This window comes from Anguilla rostrata, chromosome 7 (assembly GCF_018555375.3).
Source record: "Anguilla rostrata isolate EN2019 chromosome 7, ASM1855537v3, whole genome shotgun sequence".
In the NCBI taxonomy this organism is placed as follows: domain Eukaryota; kingdom Metazoa; phylum Chordata; class Actinopteri; order Anguilliformes; family Anguillidae; genus Anguilla; species Anguilla rostrata.
Window position 1 is genome coordinate 32,752,821 of NC_057939.1, and position 15,884 is coordinate 32,768,704.

General features: G+C 39.5%; 2 protein-coding genes across 7 annotated transcripts in view; one reads left to right on the forward strand and one right to left on the reverse strand.

Annotated features, from left to right (window-relative positions):
- Positions 1-15,884, forward strand: part of zfyve28 (zinc finger, FYVE domain containing 28) — a 258,613-nt gene that overhangs the window by 190,523 nt on the left and 52,206 nt on the right. For all 6 annotated transcript variants that reach the window (XM_064341963.1, XM_064341964.1, XM_064341966.1 and 3 more), the window contains one exon: positions 1,934-2,094. In XM_064341963.1, the coding sequence (XP_064198033.1) occupies positions 1,934-2,094 (161 nt within the window). The remainder of the gene's footprint in view (positions 1-1,933; positions 2,095-15,884) is intronic.
- LOC135258590 (uncharacterized) overlaps positions 1-15,884 on the reverse strand; it is a 614,972-nt gene that overhangs the window by 3,413 nt on the left and 595,675 nt on the right. The window lies entirely within an intron of this gene.

The following is a 15,884-nucleotide window of genomic DNA, read 5'->3' on the forward strand; positions in this document are numbered from 1 at the left end:
AACCACAAGTCAGGAACAAAACCACAAGTCAGGAACAAAACACAAGTCAGGAACAAAACACAGGCAGGTATATTCGGTCTGAAACAAACAAAAGTGGGAACAAACACAAACAGGTAAAAAAACGCAGGCAGGTATAAATGGTCTGAACATACATCGGTAACAAACACAAGGAACCAGCACCCGAGTCAAGGGAACAAAGAACTTAAATAGACAGGGGGTAACAAGACACAGGTGAACTCAAAAAACAATCAAACCAAAAAAGGAGAGGATAACAAGACACAGGTGGGAACAATGATGGAATAACGAGACAAACAATAATACAATTAACAGGGAGGAACAGGACACAAAACAGAAGTGCCGCCATCTGGCGGCCCAACAGGGAAAACGCAGACAGGAACACCGGAACATGACACTATGGAGTTGCACAAGGTAGTATTTTGGGGCCTCTGCTATTCTGTCTTTACATGCTGCCCCTAGGAAATATAATTCGTGAACATAAGGTCTGTTTCCATTCATATGCCAACGACACTCAGCTGTATATAGCTGTGAAGCCCGAAAACCCTAAAACCCTCTCAACATTGACTAATTGCATTGCAGCCTAAATGACTGGATGAATTCAAACTTCCTTAAGCTTAATGAAAGTTAAACCGAGGTCCTAGTAGTTGGTCCTGACCAGAAGAGATGTTTGGTTCTCTCTAGGTTGGGTGGTCTTGCCACATATGAAAGACCACATGTCAAGAGTTTAGGGGTTATCATTGATGCCGACCTTAGCTTCAAGCCTCATTTAAATTACATAATAAAAACGGCGTATTTCCACCTACGAAACATAGCTAAGGTCAGGCCTCTCCTGTCTCTTGAGGACGCAGAGAAGCTGGTCCATGTGTTTGTGTCAAGCCGTCTGGACTACTGTAATTCTTTATACACAGGCCTTCCTAAAACAGCTATTGCCAGACTGTCCAGAATGTTGCTGCCAGGGTTCTGACTAAGACTAGAAAAAATGAACACATTACTCCTGTACATTTTAAATTACATTGGCTCCCGGTTCCGTTCAGAATAGATTTTAAAATTCTCTCTTTGGTCTACAAATCATTGAATGGCTTAGCGCCCTCCTATCTTACCGATTGTCTAACACCTTATGTCCCTGCGTGCACACTCAGGTCCTCTGAGGTCAGCCTTTTGACTGTACCAAAGACCAAAAACAAAGTTGGTGAAGCCTCTTTCTCCTCTTACGCCCCTAAAGCGTGGAACAGCATACCGCTGTCTATTCGCATGTCAGAATCATGACATTTTTAGAAAGGATCTAAAAACATATCTGTTTAATTTACCTTTTAAATAGAGACTACGCAACTCAACCCCAGCTCCCACATTCTTTTTATTATCATGCATTGATTCTATTTGTTTTGTTGTATTGATTTTTCTTTTCTATTCTTATTGTAGTCTTTGGTGTAAAGTTTTATGCGCTTTTATTGAATGTTCTTATTGATCTGTTTAGATATGTTTTTCTACAGCACTTTGTCGCGCAGGTTATCCATTTAACAAACACCCCCTTCCTGCGGTCATGTCATTCTACTATCAGTATCTGCTACTAAATATGGAATAAATATAGAATCTTACCATTGGTCTTACATGTAAAAATGTCCCTTTCAAAATTCAGTGGTAATTTATTGTCTTGAACAATCCATTCGAGAAATAAGCACTAATATACAAGCACTTGCAGCGTAATTGTTTTTTATGTAGGTTTTTGGTGGATTTTACCTGTTTAGCCAGCTCTTCAGCATGGCTAAAGCAAATTCTTTGGGGAGTGGGTCAGAAAAACAAGAATCATGAAGTCTAGCTAGTATATATACAAACATAAACAACAGTGAGAGAGAGAGAGCGTGTGTGTGTGTACATGAACATTCTGATTTCCTGACCTCAAGTGTATGACCGATAGTCCAGTTTGCAGCCTGACCACCACCTCCGGGATCTCGGACCAGGATGACCACCAGTTCCAGCTAGCCCTACAAGATAGCAAGACGGCTGCACATGACAAGATCCGCTCCCGCTTCCACAGCAGCAGTGACCTGATCCACCGACTCTTTGTCTGCATCTCAGGTAGGCTTGTGACTTGCCTGTGCGTCTTCACTTCTCTGTATATGCAATCATGAAAAAGTATTTGCCTCCTCCCTGATTTCCTCTCTTATTGCATATTTGTCACACTGTTTGGTTTCAGATCTTTAGACAAAATGTAATATTAGACAAAGGGCATCCGAGTAAACAGAAAACATGTTTACATTATTATTACGTTTATTTAATGAAAAAAGTTATCAAACATCCATATCACCCATGTGAAAAAGTAATTGCCCCCTTGAAATTAATAATTGATTGCAGCACTAGTAACCAAACACTTCCTATAACTTGAAATCAGTCTTTCACATTGCTGTGGAATTTTAGCCCACTGTTCTTTGCAGAACTGCTTCAGTTCAGACATATTGGGTTCAAGTCAGCACTTTGATTAGGCCACTACAAAATTTTAATTTAGTTTCTTTTAACCCATTCAGATGTGGACATATGTTTGTGTTTTTCATCATTGTCTTGCTGTATAACCCAATTATGGCTTAGCTTCAGCTCACAGACGTTCTCCTTAACCAAATGCGAAAACCCCCTAGTGGTCGGTACTCTGGCATGCCTATATTGTTCAACTCAGACATTCATTGCTCCTGCAACTGAAGTATGTGTTGAAAACAAAAACACTTTGTTATAGTTTCATTAATAGACGATACATGACAACTATGCCAAATACGGAGTTTTGCAGCCCCACCAGTGTCGCTCTGGTTGTTCATTTAACGAGCACCCCCTCTCTGCAGTCTCATCTGCAACTACACCCCACACCCATGACATAATGGACAATACTGTCTGTTTGGGCATTCATAAGAATATTCTTTCACCACTCAAAAATCGTATTCCGTCATTGCAACAAAATAAACCCAACAGTAGCCCTAAGATATCCCAATACAGCAGTGAAAACACTGCTCACTGAATAACGAAATAAACAAGACAAAGTTTTCAAAAAATGCCATTCTACAGTCAATATCTGGGACTAAATATTGATTAAACATACAACCTTACCATTGGTTTTACGCGTAAAGATGTCCCTTTTGAGACCGAGTGGTCATATATTGTCTTGGACAGTCTATTTGTGAAATATACGCGCATTTCTGACACCTGGGTACCTTCAAAAATAGCTGTGCTGTGCGTTGTCACTCTTTTTAGTACAGTCTGGCTTGATTGACAATTCATTTATTCAGTACATGACAGTATCAGATTTCTAACGATGTATAACATGTCTAATTTTGCTATTGGAATAGTGTTTTATAGCTTAGTGTAACCGAAGGTTTCTCATCATTCACTTACACATTCACTCTGGTAGCGGTAAAAGAAAACTGCACCCGACGAAACATTATCAATGATTTTCGTAATTTCTTGGAAAATATTATTATTGAGGACTTCTGGACATAGCTAAGCCATATCTTTGCAGATAGACCTAGCTGACATTGTTTTCTGGAGTAGGACAGAAGAGGAGAGAACTACAACATTGATTTACTGTCTCTGTCGCCATCTACTGAACACATATAACATTTCGTCATTGCTATGTAAGTATTACTGCTCAAACTTTTCCGGTTATATACGTTGAAACTGAGTGTCTTTAAATAGGTTAGTGGTATTTTATAATGAGGATATTCCACGCTGTAATGTAAGTGTTCATTCGTGGTTTAGTAATTTGTGTTTCATGCATCAGATATGATGTGAGAGTTGGAACATCAAAATGTGGTGGACGTTCAAATATTGTTTTCATGTTGTCCCATCCCCATACAAGAAAACATTACATAATGTGGAGTACAGAAATACATATGGGGATTAATTATTACACATTTAGGTATTGTACTGCATTGTGTGACAATGTTTTTGCATTATTTTTTAATCTGATATCAGTGTTTCATCTTAACCCTTCAAAAGGGGCTAATTTATATGCTTTATAATAGACAAAAAGCATTTTATTTATTTTTGGAGAGATTTTGGATATGTTTTTGGACCCCTAGATATTTTAGACCACTGTACTGATGGAAAGCTTGTAATTCCCACTTGAAAATGATGCAACAGTGAGTTTCAAAAACAGTTGATTTGTATTGAAATAAGTGAATAAGTTGTGATTTACAGCAATGCATAATTTAGACATTTTGGATAGTTTTGGAGACACTGGGTACACTGCTTAGTTTTTGCTTCATAGATCTTTAGTAGTTCTACATATCCACCCTTAGATTTTATGAACTTGTGGTCAAGCAGTTTTTTTTATCTAGGAAATGTATGGTTTAACCTGCTGTATATATGGGATCTCTCAGTATTTCATTGCAAACTAAAAAGTGCTAATTCATTTTAGCTTTTTTGCCTGAACAATTGCCTTTGTGGCAATTTATTTCTTCAAAATTATGAATATAAATTAATCTAAGTTAATATTGTAAATGATACAAATGTCTTGCTTCATTAGAGCCATTTTCAAGTATCTGTGATGCTCACATCTGGAGTTACAAAGCTTTAAATAGGGTACCCCCTAAATGGGCAAGGATTGGCATGTGCACAAAGGGGTTAAGAAGTTTGTGGTACAGAGCATTCATGATTTCTTTAATAATGGCCAAGTAATCCAGGTCCCTAGGCAGCAAAACATCCCCACACCATCACACTACCACCACCATGTTTGACTGTTGGTATAATGTTCTAACTGTGAAATGCTGAATTGGGATGGCAGGTATGCCATCCCGCCAAGTTACGCCTTGGCGGGGGCATGCCCCCATACCTATACAGCACCGAGAGTTTGGCACTTTTCAGGGTTCCCCACAGAAATAACCACAACAGCCACAGACACTCAGCCCTTAAAAACATTAAATTCTGTACATTCTGACCCCATTTCAACAGACAGAATTCATAAACAACTTCACATGTCCACACAATAAAGCCCCAAACTAAGGGGATTTTGCGTTTTCTCCTTCTTCTTCTTCTTCTTCTCTTTCTTCTTCTTCTTCTTCTTCTTCTTCTTCTTCTCATTCTTATTTTTCCTGCCGCCTATCCCACTAACAACATGTCTCCCCATTGGACATTTCACTAACACCAGCCAAATCTGCCCTACACGACCCAATCGAAAACGCGCATACACACGCAAAATACCCATACATTTTTATTCTGAAACATTTCCCGTTCAAACAGCTAGTTCGCCTGTGGCCTAGTGGGTAAGGTTACAGTCTTGGGAACATGGGGTCGTAGGTTCAAGCCCAGCTTAGAACACGTTTCTTTAACCTGATTCAACCCTCACTAATAATTGTCTACTAGCCTACTTATCAATTATTGCTTTTGCACCATATTTACCCGCCGTTCACCGTTCAGTTATTAACCGGCTACAATATTGCTAAGCCACATGGATTCAACGGGAGCTCTTCTGTGCTTACTGGCCTGTGTTCTTTAAAACCACCGGCAGGTTTGCTAATGATATTTCACGCATTGCATAGCTATGGCATTAGCTAACGAAGTCACGGCAAATGTATTCCTTTCATTAAAAAGTTACACCAGTTCACCACTGTGCCATTTCTATTAACTATATTTCTTCACTTGGCTACCGTACAAAACTTTCATATCAGCAAACGCCACGTTTCTATTTCTACATTCATGTTACCTCGCTCTGTTTTCTATCTTGCCACATATGCTACAAACAATTACTACTTATGTACATTCTGCAACTCCGCAATTTGAACGGCTAATCCATCCGTGGCCTAGTGGGTAAGGTTACAGGCTTGGGAACACTGGGTCGTATGTTCAAGCCCAGCTTGAAACACGTTTCTTTAACCTGCTTCGATCCTCACTAATAATTGTCTACTACTTCTTAATTATTGCTTTTGCACCATTTCTACCCGCCGTTCACCGTTCAGTTATTAACCGGCTACAATATTGCTAAGATATATGCATTATGACTTACCGTCTGTACGTCCAGTTATTGACCGGCTACAATATTGCTAAGCCATATGGATTCAACGGAAGCTCTTCTGTGCTTACTGGCTTGTGTTCTTCTTTAAACCCACCGGCAGGTTCGCTAATGATATTTCACGCATTGCATAGCTATGGCATTAGCTAACGAAGTCACACACTGGTAAACCTCACTCACTCACGGCCACCCATATGCATTTCATGACGCAAATGTATTCCTTTTATTTAAAAGTTACACCAGTTCACCACTGTGCCATTTCTACTAACTATATTTCTTCACTTGGCTACCGTACAAAACCTTAATATCAGCAAACGCCACGTTTCTACATTCCTGTTACCTCGCCCTGTTCTCTATCTACCCACATACGCTACAAAAAATTAGTATTTATGTACATTCCGCAACTCCGCAGGTTGAACAGCTAATCCGTCTGTGGCCTAGTGGGTAAAGTTACAGGCTTGGGAACACTGGGTCGCATGTTCAAGCCCAGCTTGGAACTCGTTTCTTTAACTTGCTTCGACCCTCACTAATAATTGTCTACTACTTCTTAATTATTGCTTTTGCACCATATCTACCCGCCGTTCACCATTCAGTTATTAACCGGCTACAATATTGCTAAGATATATGCATTATGACTTACCGTCTGTACGTTCAGTTATTGACCGGCTACAATATTGCTAAGCCATATGGATTCAACGGAAGCTCTTCTGTGCTTACTGGCTTGTGTTCTTCTTTAAAACTACCGGCAGGTTCGCTAATGATATTTCACGCATTGCATAGCTATGGCATTAGCTAACGAAGTCACAGACTGGTAAACCTCACTCACTCACGGCCACCCATATGCATTTCATGACGCAAATGTATTCCTTTTATTTAAAAGTTACACCGGTTCACCACTGTGCCATTTCTACTAACTATATTTCTTCACTTGGCTACCGTACAAAACCTTAATATCAGCAAACGCCACGTTTCTACATTCATGTTACCTCGCCCTGTTCTCTATCTAGCCACATAGGCTACACACAATTACTACGTATGTACGTTCTGCAACTCCGCATTAAAACATTACATTTAAAATCATGATTCACTCATAAGTATAACTACTAGCACTGAACATGAGAAAAACACATTCGTGCAATAGATTACATTACAGGTAAATAATGTGTGCAATGTTATTTGACCCTCCACTTCAACAACCAATGTTCAATACCGACTGTTATATATAGGCTACCATTTGATAAGGAATATAAGCTCGCTCATGGTCACTCCATTTACTTCGCACTATACTCCGTGATCATGTCAACCTTCACCTACATGCCCATTCTGCTAAAACCATATTGTTTCAACTACGGAATTTCGTAATTTCATTTTAATTTCTCTTACACTGTTGTTATTCTCTCATATGCAAAGCCTGATGGGACATATGCGTCTGCTCCTATTCTCCACTATCATGTTTTCCGGTTCTAGTTTAGCAAAACGGCGAAGAGGATTCCTACCTGCAGATTAGCCTATCAAAATGCCTTATAAACCTTACAAACACTAAAAGTGCATCTCCACAAAATAACAGACAATGGAGCAGGACAGAAGGATAAACCTTACAAACACTAATAGTGCATCTCCACGAAATAACAGACAACGGAGCAGGACAGAAGGCTACACAAGTTGCGACCTAGGGAGTTATAATTCTACGGGCGTGTTGATTATTTTGTCAGTCAAGGCTCGTTGGATGGACGTCAAATCCGTGAGTACATACCATATTCCATCTGCGTTTCTGATGCGTTTACGCTTACGCCACTGCATCCTTTCTCACAGCCACTGTTTTACATATATAGCAAACCGAAACTGCTGAACGGTACACGCTCATCAGACTGTACAGATTCACACAACGATAGCCATAATCCACAACCGTTTCTTGCAGGGTCGCATTTCTCACTCATAATAAAACGCTTTGCAAAAAGAACTGATATCTCATAAAAAACACGTTTTCAACGTACAAAAATGCCAAGTTACTAAAAAGTATTGATATCAAAATGACGCCAAGTTACGATACTACAAACAATATAGGCTATCTTGCCTCACCGAAATGACATAAGATGTATCTCAAAGCAATGCTACCCAATATTTCCTCAGTTCTTTCAAGTCACTTGGCCCTGTGTTTTCTAATCTTACCATTTCACAATGTCATGCAAACTTTCTGTCAGATCAAAGAGACAAATATTTCGAATTGCCTCATGGAACACATTGAACATTGTACATTGAAATTAATGTATAAATTCATTAATGTACAGAACTGCTGCTGAGCAACGACAGGAAGCACATTTTTCCAGAAAACATGTTTATACTTGCTTCTGAACTGAATTTGAGTACATGTGCAAGTTATTGTATATTTGCTACGTACAATAAATACTGCATGTAAAACACATATTGTACATACATACATACAGAACTTCTTTATCCGCATGGGGACATTTCCCTGGCAGCATCTTACATTCACATTCACGAACACACTTGTACCAAGAAACATACTATCATTCACGCAACAGAAAGCCTGGGCAGCGAAATACATAGGCCTACATACCAATACAAATTGGACATACACACACCTATTCAATCAATCTTGACTGTGAGAGAGCCATCCACACATATATTTGGCCTGTTCATGTAGTGCATGCTTATACACAGGGCCAAGTGACTTGAAAGAACTGAGGAAATATTGGGTAGCATTGCTTTGAGATACATCTTATGTCATTTCGGTGAGGCAAGATAGCCTATATTGTTTGTAGTATCGTAACTTGGCGTCATTTTGATATCAATACTTTTTAGTAACTTGGCATTTTTGTATGTTGAAAACGTGTTTTTTATGAGATTTGCTTTACGCCAGACATAATGGGAGTCATGTTGTCCGAAAAGTTCCACTTTTGACACTGTCCTTAGAACATTACCCCAAAAGGCTTAGGGATCATCCAGGTGCTTTTCTGCAAATGTGAGACCAGTATTGATGTTTCTCTTGGTTAGCAGTGGTTTCCGCCTTGGTGCTATCCCATGAATCCTATTTTTCCCCAGTCTCTTTCGTATTGTGGAGCCATGTAAACTGACCTTAGCTGGGTCTAGGGAGGTCTGCAGCTCTTTGGATGTTCCTCAAGTTGGTGAGTTGGGTGGAGTCCCAGAGCCTTAGAAATGGCTTTGTAACCCTTTCCAGACTAATATATTTCAACAACTATTTTTCTCATCTCTTGGGGAATTTCTATTGATTGTGGCATAGTGTGCTTGTGTAAACGTTTAGATTCAACAAGGCTGGCTGCAATCATGCTTGACTGTGTTTAATAAGCTGAATATAAATATGAATTGATTTTGGTTAATTGGTTGGTTGAGTAACTAAGGGGGCTCATACTTTTTTCATGGGTGATATGGGTGATGATAATGTAAGGAAGTTGTAAGTTGTTTCTCTGCAGTCCTCTCTCTGAGGGCACAACATGCTTTATTTCTGCAGTTCCCAAATGTGTGTGTGTCTGTTACTTTCAACCTTCCAACACTATGTTCCGCTTCCCTTCAGGATCTCCAGAACCCTTATGCCAGATACCCATAATTCTAAGATCAACGCTATAGATGACACTGGGGGGATTAACAAACTCTTTGCATGTACTGTAGTGGAGGCATAGTAACGAATGTTCATTCATTGTTAACCATGCACGAGGTATGAACCTCCTGGGGTGTGATAGCTTCAGAACTGCGCCAGCTTGGGCGCCTGAATAATCTCCCTATTCCTATAGTACACCAACGATGACTAGTGGGCACCCTCGGTATTTCAGAGCCGCTTCATTCACGGCAACAAATGGAGAGAAGTCGAATCATATTAAGCATAATTAAATAACATTCCGAAACCCAACTGGTCTGAAAAGCTCAAAGGGAGTGCAGGCTATTAGAATCTTACAGTATACAGTAACCTGCAAGACTCTTCCGGTAACCTGAACTGAAAGTAAGCACGCTTGGTATGTTCTTTTAAAACTCACTACACAGGTCAGGGGACAAAGTATGTCCACCTTTCTTGTACTGCTAAATAATTGTCCAACTAGATCAAATTTGGCTAAATATCCAAAGGGAAAGGCGGACATGATATGAAGGTGTGCCCTTCAGCCAATGACAGCTCAGACCGTTCTCTCATCCGGCCAGGGACTTAAGGTGGATGAACACCGAGGCCGGTTCCTCTTTTCCTTCGTACCTGAGCCTTGGCTCATGTTGATTTTTTTAGAAAGCAACCGTAGCCTCTGTGTCCTCACTGAATATGCCTGGACTGCTGTGCTGTTGGACTTCCGAGTGTTCACAACGCTTTGAAACCGCGTGTCTACACCTTGAAGTACTGACAGGATTGTGTTGGCTTCGGCGTCTGTGTGGGAGTCCAGTGTTGCCAATCAAGCTGGCCTGGCCCAAGCTGCATGTTCCAGCTTTGAAATTTGGGCGTGCTGCCTCAGCTGGGTCTCAGGAATCCCTTTCGCCTCCCTCTTTCCTCTTTTCCTCTCCTCTCCTCCTCTCCACACTCTGACTTGTATGTAACACCATAATTAGGGGTCCAAGCAGCGAAGCTGGTGGAACCCTATTGTATCTGTTAGGATTATTAGGGGTCCAAGCAGCGAAGCTAAAAGTGTCTGAGGCTCAGCAACCATAAGTCCTAGAGCAACCAAATTTGGCAGGTGGGTTCCTATGGGTCCCCACTACTCAGGCACTAAAAATCACTTATTTCTGCCAGATGGTGGCGCTATAACAAAGGGTCATGTGTATGAGGCCATAACTCCCACACCATAAGTTATATCAACACAAAACTTCATCGACCTATGCATCTGGACGTGCTCTACAACTTTGCCATTGGGACCACCTATGTCCGCCATATTGTTTGCCTGCCATTTGGACTTTTATATTAGTTGGGGTGCGGAAGAGCTGTAGCTCCAAATCTAAAGTGTTTCGACATCTAGTAAGCTTCTTTACGGCAAGCGACATCCATGGCGACGCAAGTAATCCGACACCGTAGGGACTAGTTTTTATCAGTGAGGGGAGGGTCTGAACGTCGGTAGTCCGCTTCGTTCCGTTGCTACCATAACATAACACACTATCTTGTGTCTACAGCTGCAGTTTCTCGCTGCAATTACTAACATTGAATATAAACAAAAGACGCAATTTGTGCTGTACTTTGCCAATGTCTAAATAAATAATACGGTACTCTGAGCGTAGGAAGCGGGTAGCATGGATGGTGAGTTGATATTTTTTGCTACTAAAAGTTTGTTAGTAAAAGCTTTGAGAGGATGAATCATTACTTTTCTTTGGCATGGATCCATTTGAAGACAATATCGGGAGAGTTTGTTTAGTCTTTGAATCCGTCATTATGCTGAGAGAAATCGTATTCTCAATTTAATCTCTACATTGACTGTAAGCTTAGGGTTGTAACTAGGTAGCTGTTTCGTGGGTCATAGACTGCGTTGTTGCTGTTCTTGTTTGTGTTAGTGTTAATCAGTTTAACCTACAGGGTCCAAGTTGGACTATGTGGTTGTTCCCTGCACTTGGAACGGTACTTCTCTCTAGGGTTTTCGACACACTTGTTCCTGGTTATGGTTATACACTTTGTTGTACGTCGCTCTGGATAAGAGCGTCTGCCAAATGCCTGTAATGTAATGTAATGTGATATTCCGTAACAAGATAAACCCGACATTTGCCCTAAAATATGCCAATACAGCAGTGAAAACGCTGCTCATTGAATAACGAAATAAACGAGACAACGTTTTTAATTATACCATGTCATTATACAGTCAATATCTGGGACTAAACATTTAATAAATATACAATCTTACCATCGGTTTTACGCGTAGAGATGTCCCTTTTGCGAATAAGTGGTCATATATTGTCTTGGACAATCCGTTTGTGAAATATACGTGCATTTGTGATACCCGGGTAGGCTACCTTCAAAAATAGCTGTGCGTAATACCACACCTGTTGCTTACGGCGTTGTCACCCTTTTTAGTACAATTTGGTTTGATTGACAGTTCATTTATTCAGTAGGTGAGTATAAGCTTTCTAACAATGTATAACATGTCTGATTTTGGTTTTGGAATAGTGATTTATAGGTCAGCGTAACCGAATTTTTTCTTATCTGCCAATGTCTAAATAAATAATACGGTAGGCTACTCTGCGCGCAGCACGCAGATCGCGAGTTGGTATTTCTTTTGTTTCGTTTTTTCTCAATGTCGTATTTGTTATTTGAAATGTGTATTTATGTGTTATTATTCTATCTGTCTCTGAGGCGCTCTGAAATGTGCATTCTCTGCTAAGCTGAGCAATGGATTGGAATGTGTGTCTGACGTACTGTTGCACGGTATACGGAAACTTCAGCACTTTTTTGGTACTTAAAAAAAAAAAAAAGAAACGGTTTGCTATTAGAATTTTCCGACGTTCGGTAGTTTTGTGTCAAATGTAAAAGCCAGGGAAATGTGTCTCCCGCATTACTGATTGAGAGGATGAAAAGTGTAATTTGTCAGAATCTTCGCTAGATGGCAGTAGCAACTAAGGTTGCCAAGTGAGGTGACGTGCGCTTGTGCATTCATTCACTGATACAGCGCAAGCTTCGACTCAGTTGACTTCAGTAGCAATAGGTGTTCCAATTTGTAAATATTTTATTATAGGAAGATGCTGAATTGTTATTAAAATATGCTGTTTTTAGATATATTTAAAAGTTGAAAGACCTATTTAAAGATTATTTACTTTACAACTGTTTAATTTTTGAAATATATTTAACATATTTTTCTATTGTTCAGTGTTGTAACACTATAGGCCTATGCATATTAATATGTTGAACAGGCTTCAACTTAAAGGTTGTTAATGAACCAGGTTGTTGATAAACCATGAATTCGAAAATGAGGTCAACCCTTGTGGACATTACGTTTCTCATCTATTAAGGTAATTTCAGTATCGTTAGGTACCGAGTATCGATTTAGCATCGTTTAAGTTTCAAGTATCATTTCAGTATTGAGTATTGTAATACTAAACCTGGTATCAGTATCAAAGTCAAAATTTTGGTTTCGTGACAACACTAGTGTGACGCCTTTTTTAGTTGCGGCACAGAAACACTGCAGCTGTGCATACACGCCGGACCATCTAAGTGTTACGACATGCCATCTAAGTGTTACGACATAGTAAAGTCTTTACAGGAAGCGGCCAGGACACATCCATGGCGACCCACTAAGTCATCCGACAGCGTCTCTTAGCACAAAATTGGCCATAAGTCATCAATTTTTAAACAATCATCATGATATTCAGTAGACATGTTGGGTGAAGGCATATGATCATGAGGACAAAGCTATTTTAAAATCTCTCCATAGGGGGCGCGATGGTGCCAATGATTGGACCCCTCCCAACGCCGCTTGCGGCTTTAATTCCAAGTTTAACCTTCAGTTAGCTATTTATGCGTGCCTTCATGCAAGGCCAGTAGCCAAACAACTGCTGGACTGTGATCAAACTGTATGGTTAAAGACTTTCTTGTTTTTTTGTTGTTGAGTGTAACTGATTGTGGTCTCTCACCTCCTAACCATAGGCTACATGCTTAGAATTATATTCATTCATAGTGAATTTCTTTGTAGCGGTACCCAGCATCTTTGTTGAGATAGCATATCATATATGAACAATAATACTAATACGTTTGTCACTACATGCTACCTTATATGCACAGTGTTGCATTGTGCTATACTGTGCCAGTATCCTTATCCAATATTACAACTGAAGTGCTCAACAAACAACTTAATTTTTGTCATTATTTCTCATTAAAGCTTATTGTATATGCATGATTGTGTTTCCTCACTTATGCTGATGGAATGATCCACTACCAAAGTCAAACAGAAACATCTGAATTCTTAAGTGCAGAGGGTGAATGCCCTCTAAATAATTTTAAGTGTTGAGGTTGATAAAGGGTGATCTCCAGTTATTCAGATTAGTGCTTCACCACTAACATGGTAACTGAAAGTGACCCCTAAAGAGTGATTCTTAAACACTGAACTGCAATTAAATTTGAAACAATACAATCAATTAATTAAAATGTAATAACTCAGCTAAGTGTTATCAACCTTATGACAGTAACTGTTTTATACCGAAAATGCTGATAACGACGGACATGCACCGCCAATGCAAATAATGACAAATATTGCAATTTACTGCCACGTTATGGTTATTACGATTTGTTTATTTAATTTAAGGTTATAATTTACTGCAACATTATTGTTATTATAACCCAATGTATACACAGCACTTCAGTATAAAGGTTGTTTTGGATTGTGGTGATGAGGCTTGAGAGTAATTAAATACCAAGAGAGTAACTTTAATTGCTCACACTTCACACTTTATTAAGCTGTTTTATTAACTAATCTTAACACGACTATAATCTGGCGTATGCTTCTAAGTAACAGTTACAATACACACAAATTTTAACTCTATAACCTAGATATACCTGTATATATTATTAATATTATTATTAAAACACACACACCTTAACTCTATAACATAATTCTAGTATATACTTATTAATAAGGCATTAGACTTTGTTGTTTCAGTCTTTCAGAGTTGATGCCCTCTCATGGGAGCTACCCACTTAAATAGCTATTCGAGAGGTGGTTTTACAGGGAAAGTCAAAAAGTAAGATGATCGGACCTACCCCACGGGCCCCTGTCTCTGAAGGTTGCCTTGATAAAAATGTGCAGCTGGCGTTGACATTCCTTGCTTGCTTCGGGGCTGGCTACCGTCCGCGTCTTGGACTCGCCTCAGATGGCTACCTTTAGCTTGGTGTTTGCTTTAAGACTAGCTACCTACGGCTTCTAAGTCCACCCGTCGCCAGGGTCGCATTCTGCAGTGGATTGGCTGCCACCAATCACAAAAAGTTATCACTCACTTAACAGTCTTCTAATACAAGTTAAAAACAACATGTTTATAGCAGCAACTCTCCTAACACATGTCAAAAATACACACATCAAAAAATATATTTCTAATATATTCCAAAAATATGCTCGCAATATTTAGCACTCTCCTGGTACAGATCAAGTTGTTTATAACCTTTGCGGGCTTATTTCACTGAGTTAAGTTGTGCCCTCCGTTTTTGCTGAGTCATGGTTGGGCCTCTCCTGCCTAGAGTTGTACAGGCTTCAGTCTTATCTATGTAAGACATGGGCTAGGCTCCCTCTGGTTGCTATGGGAACCCCCCTCTCTCTCTGTCCTGACTGCAACTTATTTTCCACAGCACAGAAAATACGAATTTTGCTCCCTTTAAACTTCATCATTCTGTAATGTCACAAAATGCCTAAAATACACAGAATTTTTTAAAATACCCTCTACTACAGTAACCTGTTCATTAAATAAATTAAATGTGTTTTGTGTTTACTCAGTTTTCCTTTCTTTAATATTACATTTTGTCTAAAGATCTGAAACAATTGTGACAAATATGCAATAATAGAAGAAATCAGGAAGGGGGCAAATATTCAGCACTGATTATATCTATTTCTCATTATATAGCTCACTTAAACATCTCTATCTATGTCTCTGCTTTAATATGGATTCAATGGAATCATCAAAAATAACACTTCTTAAATTAAAAATGTATTTCCAAAAATGACACAAATATTCACACCCCTGTTTTCACTACTTAGTGCACCTTCCGTTTGTATGGTCAACACCAAGTCATCTTCTGTAGCGTTTTGTGATTAACATATAGGTGGGAGGCATTTGACTATTGCTCCATACTGAATCTTTCAAGACCTGTCAGGTCCTTCTGCCTGGACTTGTGGACTACCCTCTAATCAGGTTGAAGCCTGTAGACTGAGATGGCCATTGCACAACAGTAGTTTTGTTGTCTGTT